Here is a 17461-nt window from a genome sequence, read left to right as displayed (position 1 = left end):
AACTTACTATAAAATCTCGGTCTCTGCGAGTGCGCAGGGCAAAGTTCATGCAGCGCACGCTTGGGACGAACGTGGACTATTCGCGAGCGACGTCCAAAACTACATGTTCTTCGCAAAAGACCAGATAGTGCCGCCAGTAGCTCAACGTGTGCCGCTCGATCATGCCTGAAATATCGACACCAGGTCACCGTCGATCTCAGCGAAGCAATAGGGTCGACTCTCGATCCGCCCCTTGCACGCGAGCCATACGTCCTTGTCTAACGGCGAACGGCTTCCAAGCGCTGCGAGGTGCTGTCTCGTACCCGCAGAGACCGAGACGGGCATTCGCCAGGGGTCACGCAAGCGTGCACACTGGCGGCTTGTGAGCGCACTCGAATGCCGCGGCAAACTCGGGCATGTTAAGCAGGGGCAGCAAGCAGGAGACCCGCGCGGGCACGACCGACTGCTTTCTGACTGTGTCAGACTGGTCGACCGGCGCGGAGGACAGGTCTTGGTGCGGTCGGCAAGAAAGCAGGCACAGGCGCCGAAAGAAAGTGCGCTGCGCCTCCCGCCAGTAGCTGTCCCAGTTAGACGATCTGCGATCCACATCCCCGTACGAAGCGCTCAGGACGTCGTACGCGGTGCGCGCTCCCTGCAGCCAGAAGAAGTACTCGGGCGCTTGGTTGTCGGGTGGTCGGTCCAGGCTTACGTTCATCGCTCGCCGCGCAAGGGAGTCCACACACTGGTCGTACCGGAGAAAAGCCACCTGCGCCATGCAGGGACCGCGCAGATTATATTGATCTATAGCACTGAAACCCCCGCTTCAAAATAATGCAGATGTCTGCCTGTCTGGTCGACCCTCCAAACAAACGTGCCTCTAGCAGGTATCGCTGGCAGGTGAAATGGCCAGGAACTAATTGGTCGGTGGTTTTTGTGAAGTCGCGAGAACACTGGTTTGGCAGAAACTGTGAAACTGAGCAGCAATCTCGATGTAGGAATCTTACCCACCGTGACCCTTAGATCCAAACAAAGACATGTTAGCTCTTTGGCCATGCTGGCATGTCCGTTCGGTTTGGTTATAGCAGGGCTTTAACCAAGCTGTAGCTGAGTGATATTCCCCATATTGCGGTAGATTACCAGTGTATGATAATTGGTATGCACACCCTGAAACTGAAAGTCTAGCGCATGTACCTAGCAATCCTCTTACTCTTACTTAGCACTACTCTTGCGTACTTAGCACTCACCCAAATGCATCTGGCATAAATCCTTAAATCTTTGAATGTGAGCTGAGCTGCTGTCTTCCGAAAGAGCCTAGTATTCCTGACATCGTATACATTCTTACGCACAAATTGCTCAAATTCTACGCCTGCTGTTTCACGCACGCATATCTGTTTTCTTGTGTTTCAGAACGAGTGCATCGCAAAATACCACGCAGACGAGTGGCTAGAACTTCCCAATTGATTTGTTTAACAGAAAAATACTTACCACATATGACCGTAAGAAATATACAACGGTAGACACGTCAGATATTTGTAGCGTGTTCTTGATTCAGAATAACGCATGCCAGATTTTAAAAAAAGTGTGAACTGCCAAAATGGTTTTGTTTCCGTTTGGTTTGGTATACTTATAGGGCTTAACGTCCCAAAGAAACTCTGGCTATGAGCCGTAGTGGAGGGGTTCAAAAATGTTGAACGGCTGGGGTTGTTTAACGTGCACTGGCGTGGCTCAGCACACGGGCGCTTTTCTTTTCGCCTCCATCAAAAACCGGCCGCCGTGACCGGGGTTCGATCCCTTATTTTTGGGAACAACATTCAAGGTCCCTATCCATTACACCACCGCGGCGGGTGAACAGTAGATTTTGTGCCAACAAGCGACGGGTAGTTTGCAAATTGCGTTAAAGGGCACGTTACGCAGATAATCTGGTGTCGGTACCGGCAGCGGCGGTGTTGTGAGTGAAAAATCACGGGCACTGCGGTGGCACGTCGTAGCTGGAAGCTGACATGACCGAGAAATGATTCTTCGATGGTTTATGCGACTCAACGATGCCACATGATATCAGGGAGTTTTTAGAAGCTGCCAACTCGGATTGCTTTTATAAGGTAGCAAGGTAGAAAAATAATTTTGGATACCGAGTCAGGTACGCTACGCCTATAGGTCAAGCAGGAAAGTACATACGTCCTGGGAAAAGTCTGGGTAGACTATGTAATCGCATCATATCCTTAAATGTGGGGCTTAAGTTGCCCATAATTTTTTTTCACGCTGTCTCTATTTCCGTTTTAAAAGCCGTATGATGCCCCTGATGCCTCTGATTTACGGTAACGTGAGACGCAAAACTACAATACGGTCACATAAGTCATAAAATATGGTCGCGTATTTCCTTGTTTTAATTCGCAGTAATTCTTACGCAAACCTACACAACTTTATATATCGCGGTTTTGCATGCCTCCTGCAGCTTAAAATCGTCTATTATATACTAACCAGGTTGTTCAAACCAAAACCTAAATGGCACTAATAGATTCAATTAGGCACAGCACACGGACACCGTTTCGCGTCCATCGAAACGAAGTGGCATCCGTGTGCTTTGCGATGTCAGCGCCCGGTAAAGATCCCCAGGTGGTCAAATTACTCCGTAGCTCTCCACTACCGGCTCCCCTTTCTCTCTTTCTACTTTCACTCCCACCTTCTTTCCTTCCCTTACGGCGCGGTTCAGGTTCCCACAGAGCAAGTGTGACAGATACTGCGTCTTTCCCTTCCTGTGAGCCAATTATAATATTATTATTCTCCTAACAGCAGGTGAATTCTACGTTGCAACTGAACTGTTATACTGTGTTATGCGTCGCTGTAAAGAGGAAAATAAGCGTATGCAAAAATGTGTTCCCGCTCCTTGAATAAGCTATTTTTGTAGTACCACTTCCTTTATAAGCTACTATTTCTTGTAGCAATTTAACAACATATATGCTATTTCTAAGAGTATTATTCACATGCACTAACAATAATAACAAATTTTATTGGCTCCTACAACGCTGTAATTCCTCGAGTGGACCAAGCACAATACCATGCCTTAGGGACAAAACTCACCTGTTCTTGACTCGTCCACAGTGTCGGCATGTTGCTGGGAACCACAGCACGGAGCAGCTCTCGTGCCATAAGCATGCCCAAGGTTCCCAGGGCGAATTCGAGAGGTACACCCTCCTCATACAGGACAGGCTCATGTCGTACGGCCCCTGGTACCTTTAACGAATTGGAGGAAACGTCGTACATCACGTTGCTCCCGAAGAAGAACTCTTCGCTGTGCTGTCCCTCAGTGCCGGAAAACTGGCGAGGTGGGTCCTCCAGAAGGCCTCTCTGGCGCGCCTCTCTCAGTTCCATGAATAGTCCCGGGAAAAGGCTTAATGCTGACGACGTACTCAGGTTCGACACGCCACCATCGTCGGCCGCGCTCGCGTTGAAAGAGGCGGCAGCGAAGCTCTGAAAGGATATGCTCCCGAGCATGACCTTGGCGTTTCGCCTGAAAAGGTCGCCCATCCAGGCAGAGCCCTCAGCATCCAGCAGCACGGAAGACAGCACGCGTTCGAATATTGTTCTTGCCACTTTCTCGTGCGCACCCATAAACGTGGACATCATCAGGTCTCTGGCACCACTTAGTGCGCTCCAGGTAGCACGCAGGCACGTCCTCACAGGCCCATCTGGACCGGTGGATCTGCGGCGACGTAGGTAATCGAAGCGCATCGCCTCCATTAGCACCTGGACGTAAATGTAGGCCACGCCGTAGTCCTCGCTACTTCCAAAGAACTCCAGTAGCTGTGCGATAACGACCGCGTTGTCTACGAGTACCCTAGAATGCCTCTTCAGATTGGTGCCGGATGGAAGAGCGGCATTAAGGGCCTCCAGCCACTGCTCCCTACTGACATGCTTGCTCAACGAATCAAAAATCGAGGTGTTGTAGTTCTGCTGGCTCATCGGCTCTGTCAGCAGTTTATGGACGAAGCGGTCTTTCTCCGCGATGTCGGTCGCGCTGAGAGCGAGTTTTTGGTCGCCGTGCTCTTCCAGCAGCGTCGCAGAGACGCCGCTCAGCAGACTCCTCAGGTAGATGAGCAGCTCGGACGTCGAGTTCTCGCAGCATTTGTACGCTAGCGAGCGGCCGCGCTCAATGCGAAGCCTGGTGGTAGTGTTGGAGATGCGCACAAGTTGTATGTTGAGCAGCGTGTGTACGCCTCGTGCCAGCGATAGGTTGACCACGCGTTTAATGACTTCTGGAAAAGTAGGGAGGGCCAGCAGGTCCTGATATTGACTAAACGGTCTCAGCATGTCGGAGAACTGTAAACCACGCGAGCCGAGAAACCGGTGGCACAATTGATAGAACCGTGCCAGACTGAACAAGCGGGGCGACACACGGTGGGGCTCGTCCACATCATTCAGGCTGCTGTTGAGGTCCTGCAATAGGTCCCATGCGGCTGTTTCTAGGAACCCGGCATCGGAGCGTCTCAGCCAGCGGCGGCATACGTGACCGTAGAAGTCGTGGCACGGGTCGATGGACACGTCGATGAGACGCTCCAGGTCCCGCAGTGCGCGCCTGCAGCTCAGCGTGGAACAAGCGGCCAGGTAAGGCGCGGAGCCAGGCCGCAGCACCAAGAAGAGCAGCACGCTTCCGGCAGAGATGAGCACGCACAGAAACGCGAGCACGTACAGCGCCATCAGCTGCCAGTGGTGCTCTATGAGGGACGCGGTCAGATGAGAGATTTCGCGGATGGTGGTGCCGCCGACTGCACACGCGGGCGACGCCATTTTCAAGGCGTTGATACGAGCGCCGAGCATGTTATAGTGAGTTATTTCCCTTCTTTAGAATTCAATAAGCGAGCAATAAGACGGCAATTTCTCGTTAGAATATACTCAGGCGCAGCCATACGCCTAGAAGGGAAATGCTACACAGTTGTCCCAGAAACAGAAGCTCGGTCATTAAATGCTCTCTTAATGCAGATCCACTCAACCTTGGTGAGTTCCACTATACTGGGGCCAACACTGATCCCAATTCAAGTTAACCGATTTGCAATCGCCCTACCACTAACTACCATCTAATCTGCTAGTCGCCCTGGTTATCCCAGTTTGTACAGCCACTTCCAGTATATATATTGTCACGTAGTGGTGACAAGGCCGTACGCGCCAAAAGAAGACACAGGCGTGATGGTACTGAAATAACTATTGGGGCTGACTTGCGCCCGCAAAAGAACTAAGCAACTCGGCGGCGGCGATAGCAACAAACGTGCTCGTCGGTCGTCGAACAAAGAATACAGAACTGATACGCGATCCAGAATCAGCGTGATGAGGCCGTATGGCGGCGGCTGTTAAAAAACAACAAATACAGTTTTGAAGGTTTCGCCGCAATATGGTGGTCCTGGGTTCGAACCCCAACCAGGACGAAGTTTTACTTCAACTACAAAGTTTCTCAGAAAGCTATAGAGCATATTTAGTAGTCGTACGGCTGCGCTTGGGTGGATGCCATTATTACAAATCCTTAGGAAATTTGACGAATGGGTGCCTGCAACTTGTGTACTTTTTCCGTTGGACCCTTTACTAGCCGCTGGCTATGGGTCCAAGCAGTGTCTGCCTATTTTCCTGTAGCGCACCAAAGAACAATAAAAAACTAGCAGTGTAAATCATACCTAGTTGCTTCCCGCTGGTACTTTTCGCTCATTTGGTTAGAATTGTCTGCTGTTCCGTGGTATTTACTTGTTTCTCGCTTGCTTGAGCGTTTCCAGTCCTAAAACGGCATTATAAACACGTCTACGCCAATCCTGCAGAGATGTCTGTAAGACATCCGCCTAGTTTTCAGACCAACTGCGTAAATTCAATCGTCTTGTGCCCTCCGTGGTGTCCCCAACACTTGTCACAACCATGATACCTGACTTGCTCCATTCACAAAAGCCCGACGATAATGTGTATGTACTAGTACCTCCAAATCACTCGACGCTTGCACGCAAGATACTGACGCTTGTGTTGAGGCAGTTTTTTTGTGTTACTACCGTCAGTGCTGTCACAATCGGCAGGGCGAGAGTATCCCATCAGTTCCTTACAAACAGCCTCCCACTAACTCCATGCAGTTGATCACTTGATTATAGGCACCTAAGCTGCACCCATATAGTCAACAGGATACAAGGCGTACAACAGGACCATCCTATGCAGACAACAAGATAACCCACCCAAACTGCAATCCCCGTGTCCATACTGACACACGTGTATTGGAAGAGGACGCCAGCTAGGCGCAAGGGTATCAGCAGAACTTTTAGCGGGGAATGGGGAAGGGGGTACGGTAGCAAGCAGTACAGAAGCTCCGCAACCATGTGGGTGATGTTGCGGCTACCTGGTTGTTTGCGTTGGTCTGAAGCTCTTGACACTCGTTCTCAAACAAGAAACGAAGCAAGGCACACAATGTTAAGCATAAAACTGTTTCACTAATAAAAAGGCGTTTTAATTACCTACGCTACTGAGACAGGCATCCGCGCACGAAATTTGCTTTAGACTTCATTTTCTGAGAAAAAAGCAACTATGCAGTGTTATCTTAAACCTATTGAAATGGCTCGCATAATAAGAATACTACTAGCCTCTCTCTAACTCTCAATGCAACACAAGATTTTTAGGGGCGGATTTGGGGCACGATGTGGTCGAAATTTGGTCAGTCATTGAAGAGGAAGGGGGGTGGTAAGGACGATCTACAAAGGAGATGTAATGCCACGGGAAGGTGTTACACTCTCTACTATGTGTATCAGTCAAGATTTTCTGCTAAATTTAGCGAGTAGTTTATGCCAGAACTCAAATTTTCGCGATATAAGTGCATAGCTCTCTTTGAATTCAGAAAAAGTTAACTTCAAACCTTGACACTAAGAGTTAATCGTGAACCGTTCTCTATCTTCAAAGCCTTGCTCAGCCAGTCTTTCCTTCACGCTCCTGAAATGAGCGCCAAGAATATAGCCATGTGTGTAACGTGTGCAAAATTAGCTCGCAGTCCTGAAGGAAGTTTTGTACGATTATGCAGCACTTGAGAGCGCGCAAATTTGAGTGCATAGCTTTTTGCTAGCGGATAAGAAAAAGGTTTTCAGAATTCCTTGTGGCAGGGAGGCAGCCTCTCCCTTTACGTTCCTCTATAATGTCCATGACTAGATCTTAAAGCATGCTACGTGCTTAAGTTCTATGAGTAGCTCACTTGGAACGAATTTGCATATTTTGCGAAGTTGTACCAGTTAACCGCTTCGCGTATGCATGGAAAGCGGGCTTAGTAACATGAAATCATGAAATACACTTCCTACGCACAGTAACAAGCTACATAATATATACAACGATGTGTTGGTGAACTCTACAATACAGGGCATAGCCTCCTATATTATTAATGCCCGGTCACGAACGCCGAGGTCAAAGGATGCCGACCGTCGCTGCGGTTCAAGGTAGCGGTGAAGAGAAAGTGTTCTCCGTCAGCGCGCCCGCGCTGCGATGAGATAACGGCCACAAGTGTGCGCCGCTAGTGGCAGCACATTTTTAGTGCGCTATGCTTCCAGCCAATTCTGCTGTCGTTCCTATAGAGCAGTCGCACACGGCATGAGATTTCGCGGCCTCTGTCAGCAACAAAACTATGCAACATACAGGTATGCCTGTTGTATATTTATTTAAATGCCTATCGAGACGCAGTTAGAAACTTTCATGTCACTTACTGCCCAAATCGCCTAATTTTTGAACGCAGAGACACGCGTTGCATGCTCGAGCAGCTACGGAAACGGAAACGCAGAGGCATCCTGTGGTAGGTAGCCTCGTTTGACAATGCGCCGTTCAATAACTTCTTGTCGCCAACACCGATTCCTGGTTGTAGGATCGACAGCTCAGCTAACTGAAGAATGGCGATGTGCAGGGAACAACTTCCGCATTCATTCCTACTTTACCTCCATACTAGTGTCTAAATAGGTTGTATTGAATATTTAATGAATTTGGGCATGACAAAAAGAGAATAACTATACGCTGACTAGAAATGTTTCTGCATTGCTGCATCCATGGATAAGCGCCTTGGAGGGAGAAGGTATCACTATACGGCGCTCCTAAATACGAGCTTCGAAGCGCAGGTCTATAAAGGAATGCTCCTCCAGCCAAAAATAATATTTTCAAGCACGCGAGCATCATGTACGCATCGAAATAAAATGCGTGTGCGAGGAGCACCCTAGAAACGGCTGCGAAAAAAGCGACAAAAAAATGCCTCTAGGAATGGTGCTGCCTCTGGCGGTCACGATTCGTAAATGCTACACTAAATGGCTGCGCCTCATGGCTCTGTCGGATCGCCTTCACTGTACATACCTAAAGCAGACTTAGTGGGTATTTTCGATTATCAGTCCCTGATTGTTTGGGATTACTTGCTGACAGCTGTCCGGCGTTCGCTTTTCCTCGGGCAGCCCAGAATCCCCGCCCACAAGTAAAGCTCCTGAGCCCGCTGCCTTATTGTGTTAGACTCCGAGCGCATTCTGAGTACTTTTCGTGTTCCTGCAGACGATATCATGCGCTAAATAATGACACAAGCTCCAGCTTTGCATCTTAACTTCCGTGTCTTATGTTCTTTACAGCTGGAAGCGTCCAGAGCCCCTAACACTAATTTTTGTTCGTGCTGTCAAGTTCCTCACAGCTGTTTCGCAATCTTTTCAACGCGCAGGTCTGAAAGCGTCGCAATGCAACCGCTGTGTATTAAAGCAGCTAACGCTTATTGTAAATGTCTTTTAAAACGCTTTCGTTAGCTTTCGAATACAGTGAGATGGGTCCTTGGAGGAACTTCGCTAATAGCAACGACAAGCCAACCCTGCACAGATTTCTGTAAAACGCTTCGCATTCAGGCATGTCACACTTCGTTTGCAAAAATCACCGATTGACTGGCGCCTCTGTTATCTATTTTTAGTGTTACATACACGCCAAAAGATAAACGTGCGTGCGGCGTTACTGCGAAAGAACTGAGTCCAGGTGACATGATCGTCCGCTGAAAGCAAACGTCGGAAGGAGCTTACAAGGTCACGTGACCATCACGCTGCTTCCTCTCAGAGCGGAAGCCAAGGTCTGTCAGCAAGTAGTCCGAGGCTGGAAAATCTAATGTACCCAGTTTGTGTGGGGGAGGCCAAAAGTTGGAAGCGCCGCTTCACGACAAGCTACAAAACTAGGTGCTTTGCTGCATTAATAAGATATGTGCCGAAACGAGGTGCTCACATCGCAATGCTTGCTGTCGTGTGCGGGCAGCGGGAAGCAGAGGTGGGCAACCTCGTGAGGTTTCGACCTCATGAGGTCGACCTCAACCTCAAAATGACCTCAAACTCACGGAGTGAGGTGAGGTTGAGGTGAGGTCGGTGACAGCTCAAAATTTTTTGAGTGAGGTCACGAAATTGGACCTCAACCTCACGCGTGAGTTTGAGGTTGAGTGAGGTCGTCATTGTGTGAGGTCGAAATTGTGAGGTCCAGGCTTTTTGCTGTTGCCGCGGGTTTCTTCGAAGAGCGCCCCTTTTGACGCGGAGCTCGAGCGTACTGCCGCGGTGTGCCCGCCGGCTCTCGGTGTTTGGTTACCCCCCGTTCGGACGACCGGATGCCGCAACCCCCGCCCAGCTTTCGACATTCCACCGTAATGTCCGCAGCCCGAGGACGCTTCCCTCTGGTCTTCTTGGAAGGAGATATATTTTTTTTTTTACTTCACGAACTCCTCATGCCCCCCGCCCCCCCCCCCCCCCCCCCCCCGTTTCCTCTGACTTGTTTGTGCCGGTGCTTGCCGCAGGCTCAAACACCCAGGAGCTCGCAAAGCATATAACTCACGTTGACCTGCGGTGCTTTTGTCGGATGCCGCAAAGAAACTAAAAAGCGAAGCAAATTGTCTGCGCACACGGCGCGGAGCAGAACTGTGTCTTGTGCATGCCCGTTTCCAGGCGCTAACGTCACGGCTGCTGCCTTGCATTCGAAAAAGGACCCCGCTGTACATTACACGGAAACTTAACAGAAAATGGTGCAGCGAAACTGTTAGAGGACGTGATACTGACAGATAAAAAAAAAGGAAAACATGAACAAACCAGGAAAACCGGCACAATACCATCTGAGCATTTTATCGAAGTTCGAATTGTACGTCATCGTTCTGTATTCCGGTCCTGTAAATTTATATTCTTGTATTCTCCAAAACAACCTCTCTTTGGTCTTGTGCTGCTTGTTCCTTCTAACAGATTCACAGGTGGCCCCGAACAACTGCAATGGGATGAAGGTGCTAGCGTTCCGTATATAACCAATATAGCGGTAAAACATGCAAGAGGATGAAACGGACGGCACAGTTTATAAGACGCAGTGGTATACAGGAAAGAAGCCTGCACATGTTAACTATTTGCCGAGATAGAAGAGACAAAAAAAAATATATGGGGCTTGCATACAGTGAAGCCCAATAAAAGAATGATTTCGCTCCGCTAAGGCCCCTTGTTTCTCTCTCAAATTCTAGTGAAATCAAGCAATGCGGGAGAAAGGAGGAGAGTAAGGGATTCTTAACTTCATAATATCAGGTTTCTCTTGAAATCTCTTATTCAGGCGCAGAAAAAAAAAAAAGAAAAGCGTTCTCCTACAGGTTTTTATGAGCTAGAAAGTACTGAGATGGTTTCCGGCTCGACATTTTGGTGTCTAGACGGACGAATTGGTGTAGCGAACTGAGCGTGTCTCTTTTGTGCTCCCGTCTGCTCCAGACGGACAAATCAATCGGGTGAAAATTTTTGTGGCCAGATGTCGGAATAATTTTTTCAGACATTTGTCTTTTTCTTTAAAAATCAATTTAGATATACGTGAATGAAGCCAATTACATGCTAGCACTGAGGAATGCAGTACTAAGTCGATGTCTCAAACCTTCTATACGCTCTGGGAAGCGCAGTTCTCTTCTGTTTTTAGTGTGCGACATTTGTTATTACTTTCGTCAACATGGTATTTCGTCATATATATTTTCTTGTATGTCAATTAAGTTCGTACACTGCCGAAAAGAGAACAGGCTTCTTCCCTCACATTAGGCTCTTTCTTTGGCATCTTTTCAGAGGCCCATAGCACAACCCTCCTTTCCACTTACCGGCGCGGTCATTTAGATTTTCTCTTTTTGCAAGTATTGAAAAGCGTGATGCAGTCTCTGGAAGCGGAGCTGACACACATACCCCACTGCCTTTGGTGTGTATTGGTGACAGTTCGGCATTCACTGCATGAGCAAAACCAGATGCCATGGAGACGGACGGCGAAGGGAGGAGCGCGTGCACAGCAGGGGGCGCGGTCCCTCCGAGCTGCTTGCTCGCCTCCTTTATGTTGTTCTTGTCTTTATTTTACGTTTATGTGCTGTAACTATACGACACTAACGGGGAAACGGTTTCTCTAGATTCACGTACGGTGCATGCGGCGAAGCAGCTTCGGAGACACCACCGTGCAATTTATTAGTTTAGTCTTCAAAGGAAAACAGGTGAATACTAGAAAGAAGCTCGTCTCAGAATTGTTGGCGAAATGGCATCCAGTATTCAGTTCAGCCGTACAAGTATTTATATCATGATGTTGTTGTTTTTTTTTTTTTTTTTAGGCGGGTGGGAGTTGGACATTTTGCTCCCGAAATTTGACGGGTGAGTCGATGTTCGCGACAGCAAAGTGGTTCACGTTTAACCCTTTTTCTTAGCAGTTCCGACCCTTGTAATTTTTTAATGAAGCGTGGTGTTCGAAGAAGCAATTTCGCCAATTCTTGCAATACACCACGGGATCACAGAATTATAAACAAACGTCCAGGAGTGGCCGGTTGGGACCTCATAAGATAAACAGCATTCCTCTTGGAAATTTTCTGAAGGTTCATTCGGCGTTGGCCGAGTTTTATGATTAATTGGTGTTTTGCTGTCTTTTCCTCTTTTGTTTGTTTTGTTGGGGATTTAGTCTTCACAAGTCGTTTCATGAGGGGCTATTATGGAAAATTTGTGCCCCGTTACAAAGGTGGGCATTTGACCTCAAAAACTTCGACCTCACCTCAAACTCAAAAAATATTTGGCGACCTCACTCAACCTCAACCTCATAAATTGAGGTTGAGGTCCCCCAGGCGACCTCACCTCACTTTTCAGGTGACCATTGGCGACCTCACTCAACCTCACCTCAAACTCAAAATGTGAGGTTGAGGTCGGCCGCTCGACCTCAAAAAAAAAAAAAAGAATCATCAAATTAAACCGTAACTTAACGAAAATTACATTTCCCGGTAATCCTAGCATATATAGGCAAGCCAGAATTTTGTCGTATGAAGGCTGTATTTTACTCTTAATTTTATACAACAATTAATATCCCGGATAAACGAAAAACTCCGGAGACTCCATGTCCAATCCTGCACTAAAGTAGCAATCCTCTCCCCCTCTTCGCCTACCATTTTTTGGTCCGTTTTATTCTAAGGCCTACATGGGTACCACATTACTACGCATAGGCCCATAATGCAATACAAAGAGTTTATCCCATCCGACCAACATGAATAAAATCCGTATTAGAAATAAAACAAGCCAGTTCTTACTATATACTGAAAAGACAAATGCTGTTGACCCTAGTGACGATGGCAACAATGACGATATGCTTTTTTTCTTAATTCAAAAAAAAAAAAACAAATTGATGATTGCCAAGCATTGTTTTTTAATACACTGTACATTGTCTTGCGACCGTACACATCAAATTGGGGAAAAAATAGGAATACAGTCGTGCCTCGTTAGTATGGACACTTTGGTTTCCGACCAAAACTGTCCATAACGCGAGTCATCCATAATAACGAGTCATGATAAAAATGAAAAGTATTTTTTTTATAAAAACTGTATAATTAATGACAGCTTTTTAAATTAAATTTCTAATTAAAAACAGCCAAGCTGTCGATGTTACCCCCTTCTCCATGAATCCGTCGACCCAAAAATGTCATGTCTGTTCTTAAATCTTGTCAGCTATCCTCAGGAGTAGCTGAAGTTAGTAATGCCTATACATAACGTAGAATAATTTTTCTCAGTAAACATCCCTGTTTTACTGAACAAAAATTCCGTAAGTCATCACAGGTAAAACCTATCAAGACGGAGGAGAAGGAAGGGTGCGCACCCATAATGTTACCGAGGCAGCGAGCCTTCTGTTGAAGCATTTCGTCGCTCACGACAGCACCATTCGCGCACACATTTCCGAACCACATTAACAAGGCTGACTCCATTTCTTCGAACTGTGCTGGGCGCTGTCGGACTGTAGCTGACGCTGCGATGAGCGATGCCGACGTTGAGCCATTTATCAGAGCCCTATAGTATCGATGCTACCGTCGACCTGGCGAGGCTGAGACCTAGTTGAACTGGGGTCCAGTCCCTCACGGCTTGGATTAACTGAGAGGGTATTTGCCGCTTGTATTCACAGATATCCCGCTTCGCGCCTACGTTCAGTTACGTTTTTTTTTTTTTTTTTTTTTTTTTTTTTTTTTTTTTTTTTTTTTTTTTTGCTTTCAACTCCCGCCACGCCAAAAGTCAGACTAAAGCTGAGGGTTACAGGCTCCTGATTCTTTGCACTCTTTTTGCCTAGTTAACCTCCCCGCCTTTCCGTTCTTCTGATTCTCTTTTTTCTGCCTTCTACTGTTTATGTGAGGAAGCGAGGGAGTCAAGTTGGCAGGCTGCTGAGGGCTATCGAACAGCCCTTTCCTGTGCCGTTTGTATGTGTTCCTATGAAACAAACACTGCAAGCTGAAGTACAGTTTAGAACGACGGCGAGCCGACTACGAAGAGCTCGGACCTTGTCAAGGCCGCATCGTTGACTCAAGGCGAAACCGACATGCGGACCGCCCGGGGCGCGAAATGTGGCAGTTCGGTACCCCAACAGTGACGAAAACCAGGAGCATGACAAGGAAGGGCGTCCAGGACGGGACGGCCGGTCCTGGTTGCGTGCTCGCCGCCTTTCTTTTGTCGCTCTACTTCGTGAGTGTGTTTTAACTCTGACCGAAAAGCGTTAACGGCTTCATGGAACACACTTGGTGTTTTGGGAAAGAAAAACTTCAGTTCCCACCCCCACTTTTTGGCGCTTGTCTTTCTTCCTATTATTTCCTTCCTACGCTTTTACCGGCCTCTCTGTTCACGTTCAGCAGAATTTATTGCGACCACATGTTGCTGTTTTCCCGACTGCGGCCTCTCGTTGCGGCGCTGCCGCTGCACCCAGAAATCTCCCGGTTCCCTTCATTCAGGGTCTTTCTTACTTAGCTGACCCTCGGTTTTCTGTGTACGTTCCTTTCCGCTTATGCGTCCCTCCCCTTCGTAGAACGACCACACGCCCGCTTTTGTTCTTTCCAACTCCACAGGACTCGTTCAGGCATCCGGCCGCATCGGCTGTCGCATAGGTTCCCGGCCTGCGCGCCCTTCTTTAACTTGCGTTCGGACTCCCCTGCTTTTTTCAAACGATGTCCATATTAACGAGACAAAAATACATGGGCCCAAGTGGGCTCTATGCATTCTTCCCCTGTCCATTGTTCAAACAGCGAGTTTTTACATTAACGAGGCCTAAATACATTGAAAACATTTCGTCCCCAGAAAAACTGTTCATAATTCGGGTCGTCCATATTAACGGGGCACGGATTTTCTATAAAAGCTACTCATGAAACGGTCTGTCGTGATGACTAAATCCCCAACAAAACAAACAAAAGAGGAAAGACAGCAACACACCAAATAATCACAAAACTCGGCCAACGCCGAGTAAACAAATGTACCTTCAGAAAATTTCAGAGGAACGCTGTGGATGTTACGAGGTCCCAACCGGTCACTCCTAGGTGCTTGTCTATAATTCTGTGATCCCGTGGCGTATTGCAAGAATTGGCGAAATTGCTTCTTCAAACACCATGCTTACATTAAAAAATTACAGGGTTCGGAACTGCTAGGAAAGAGGGTTAAACGTGAACCACTTTGCAGTCAAATTTCACCGGACCAAAATGTCCAACTCCCCCCCCCCCCCAAAAAAAAAAAAAAAAGAAAAAAACGATACAAATACTTGTACATCCGAACAGAATACTGGATACCATTTCTCCAACAAGTCTGAGACGAGCTTCTTTCTGCTATTCACTTGTTTTCCTTTAAAGACTGAACTAATAGATTACACGGTGGTGTCTTCGAAGCTGCTTCGTCGCATGCACTACACGTGCATCCAGAGAAACCGTTTCCCCGTTAGTGTCGTGTAGTTACAGCACATAAACGTAAAATAAAGACAAGAACAGAAAGGAGGCGATCAAGCAGCCTGGAGGGACCGCGCTCCCTGCTGTGCACGCGTTCCTCCCTTCGCCGTCCGTCTCTAAGCTCTAGGTTTGCTCATGCAGTGAATGCCGAACTGTAACCAATACACACCAAAGGCAGCAGCGAATGTGTCAGCTTCGTTTTCAGAGACTACATCGCGCTTTGCAATACTTGCAAAAAAATAAAAAGAGAAACCAAATGACCGCTCCGGTAAGTGGAAAGGAGGGTTGTGCTATGGGCCTCTGGAAAGATGCCAAAGAAAGAGCCAAATGTCAGGCAGGGAAGAAGCCTGTTCTCTGTTCGCCAGTACACGAACGTAAGTTTCATACAAGAAAATATATATAAAGAAATACTATGCTGACGAAAGTATACGAAATTTCGCACACTAAAAATGAAGATAACTGCGCTTCCCAGAGGGTACAGAAGGCTTGAGACATCGACTTAGTACTGCATTCCTCAGTGCTTGCATGTAATTGGTTTCATTCACATATATTTCAATGGATGTTTAAAGAAAAAACGAATGTCTGAATATATTACTCCGATATCTGACAACACAAATTTTCATCCGATTGATCTGTCCGTCTCGAGCAGACGGCAGCACAAACGAGACACGCTCAGTTTGCCACACTAATTCGTCTGTCTAGACACCAAAATGTTGAGTCAGACAACATCTCAATAGTTTTTAACTTATAAAAACATGTAGGAGAACGCTTTTCTCTTTTTTTTTTTTTTCCTGCGCCTAAAGAGATTTCAAGATAGACCTGATATTATGGAGTTAAGAATCTCTTACCATCATCCTTCCTCCTGCATTGCTTGGTTTCACGAGAATTTGAGAGAGAAACAAAGGGCCTTAGCGGAGCAAAAAGATTTTTGTTTTATTGGGCTTTACTGTATATAAGCCCCATATAATTTTTTTGCCTCTTCTACCTAGGCAAATGGTTAACATGCGCAGGCTTTTTTCCTGTATACCAGTTGCGTCTTATAAGCTGTGCCGTCCGTCTCATCATCCTGCATGTCTTACCGCTATATTGGTTATGTAAGAAACGCTAGCACCTTCATCCCATGCAATTTCGCTGCACCATTTTCTGTTAAGGTTCCGTCTAATGTACAGCGGGATCCTTCATCGAATGTAAAGCAGCAGCCGTGACGTCAGCGCCTGGGAACGGGCATGCACACGACAAACAGTTCTGCTTTGCGCCGTCTGCGCAAAAGACAATTTGCTTCGCTTTTTAGTTTGCTTGTTTGTTTGCGGCATCCGACAAAAGCATCGCGGGTCAGAGTGAGTTATGTGCTTGGCGCGCTCCTGGGTGTTTGAGCCGGCGGCAAGCATCGGCACAAACAAGTCAGAGAAAACGGGGGTGCCGGGCGGGGGGCACGAGGAGTTCGTGTCGTAAAAAAAAAAAAAAAAATCTTCCAACAAGACCAGAGGGAAGCCTGGGCAGGGGCTACGGCATCCGGTCGTCCGAACGGGGGGTAACCGAACACCAAGAGTCGACGGGCACACCGCGGCAGTACGCTCGAACTCCGCGTCAAAAGGGGCGCTCTTCGAAGTAACCCGCGGCAACAGCAAAAAGCCTGGACCTCACAATTTCGACCTCACACAATTACGACCTCACTCAACCTCAAACTCATGCGTGAGGTTGAGGTCCAATTTCGTGACCTCACTCAAAATATTTTGAGCTATCGCCGACCTCACCTCAACCTCACCTCACTCCGTGAGGTTGAGGTCATTTTGAGGTTGAGGTCGACCTCATGAGGTCGAAACCTCATGAGGTTGCCCACCTCTGCCCGTTAATATGACATCCGTTAATATGGAGGACCCGAATTTTGGACAGTTTTCTGGGGCGAAGATTTTTCAATGTATTTATGCCTGGTTAATATAGAAACTCGCTCTCTGAACAATGGACAGGGGATGAATGCACACAGCCTATTCGGCCCATGTATTTTTGTCTCGTTAATATGGACATCGTTTGAAAAAAAACAGGGAAGTCCGAACGCAAGTTAAAGAAGGGTGCGCAGGCCGGGAACCTATGCGACAGCCGATACGGTCGGATGCCTGAACGAGTCCTCTGGAGTTGGAAAGAACCAAAGCGGGCGTGTCGTCGTTTTAGGAGGGGAGGGGGGGGGGGGGGGGGGCGCAAGAGCGGAAAGCAAGGGAGGAGGAGGAGGAGAAAAGGAGGGTGGATGGCAGGGATCGTACACAGCAAACCGAGGGTCAGCTAACTAAGAAA

At 47.6% G+C, this 17461-nt stretch overlaps 1 protein-coding gene across 1 annotated transcript; it reads right to left on the bottom strand.

Moving 5' to 3' along the window:
• Positions 1–334: 334 nt before the first annotated feature.
• Positions 335–4764, bottom strand: LOC146198746 (uncharacterized). Its single transcript, XM_084591971.1, has 2 exons — positions 3058–4764; positions 335–745 (listed from the first exon to the last, which is right to left on the bottom strand). The coding sequence occupies exons 1-2, from the start codon at positions 4762–4764 to the stop codon at positions 335–337; spliced, it is 2118 nt and encodes a 705-aa protein (XP_084448097.1).
• Between the last annotated feature and the right edge of the window lie 12697 nt (positions 4765–17461).

The sequence above is a fragment of the Amblyomma maculatum genome, chromosome 2, assembly GCF_055883805.1.
Source record: "Amblyomma maculatum isolate TAMU_Amacu chromosome 2, ASM5588380v1, whole genome shotgun sequence".
NCBI lineage: Eukaryota > Metazoa > Arthropoda > Arachnida > Ixodida > Ixodidae > Amblyomma > Amblyomma maculatum.
This window is presented reverse-complemented; position numbering and strand designations above follow the sequence as displayed.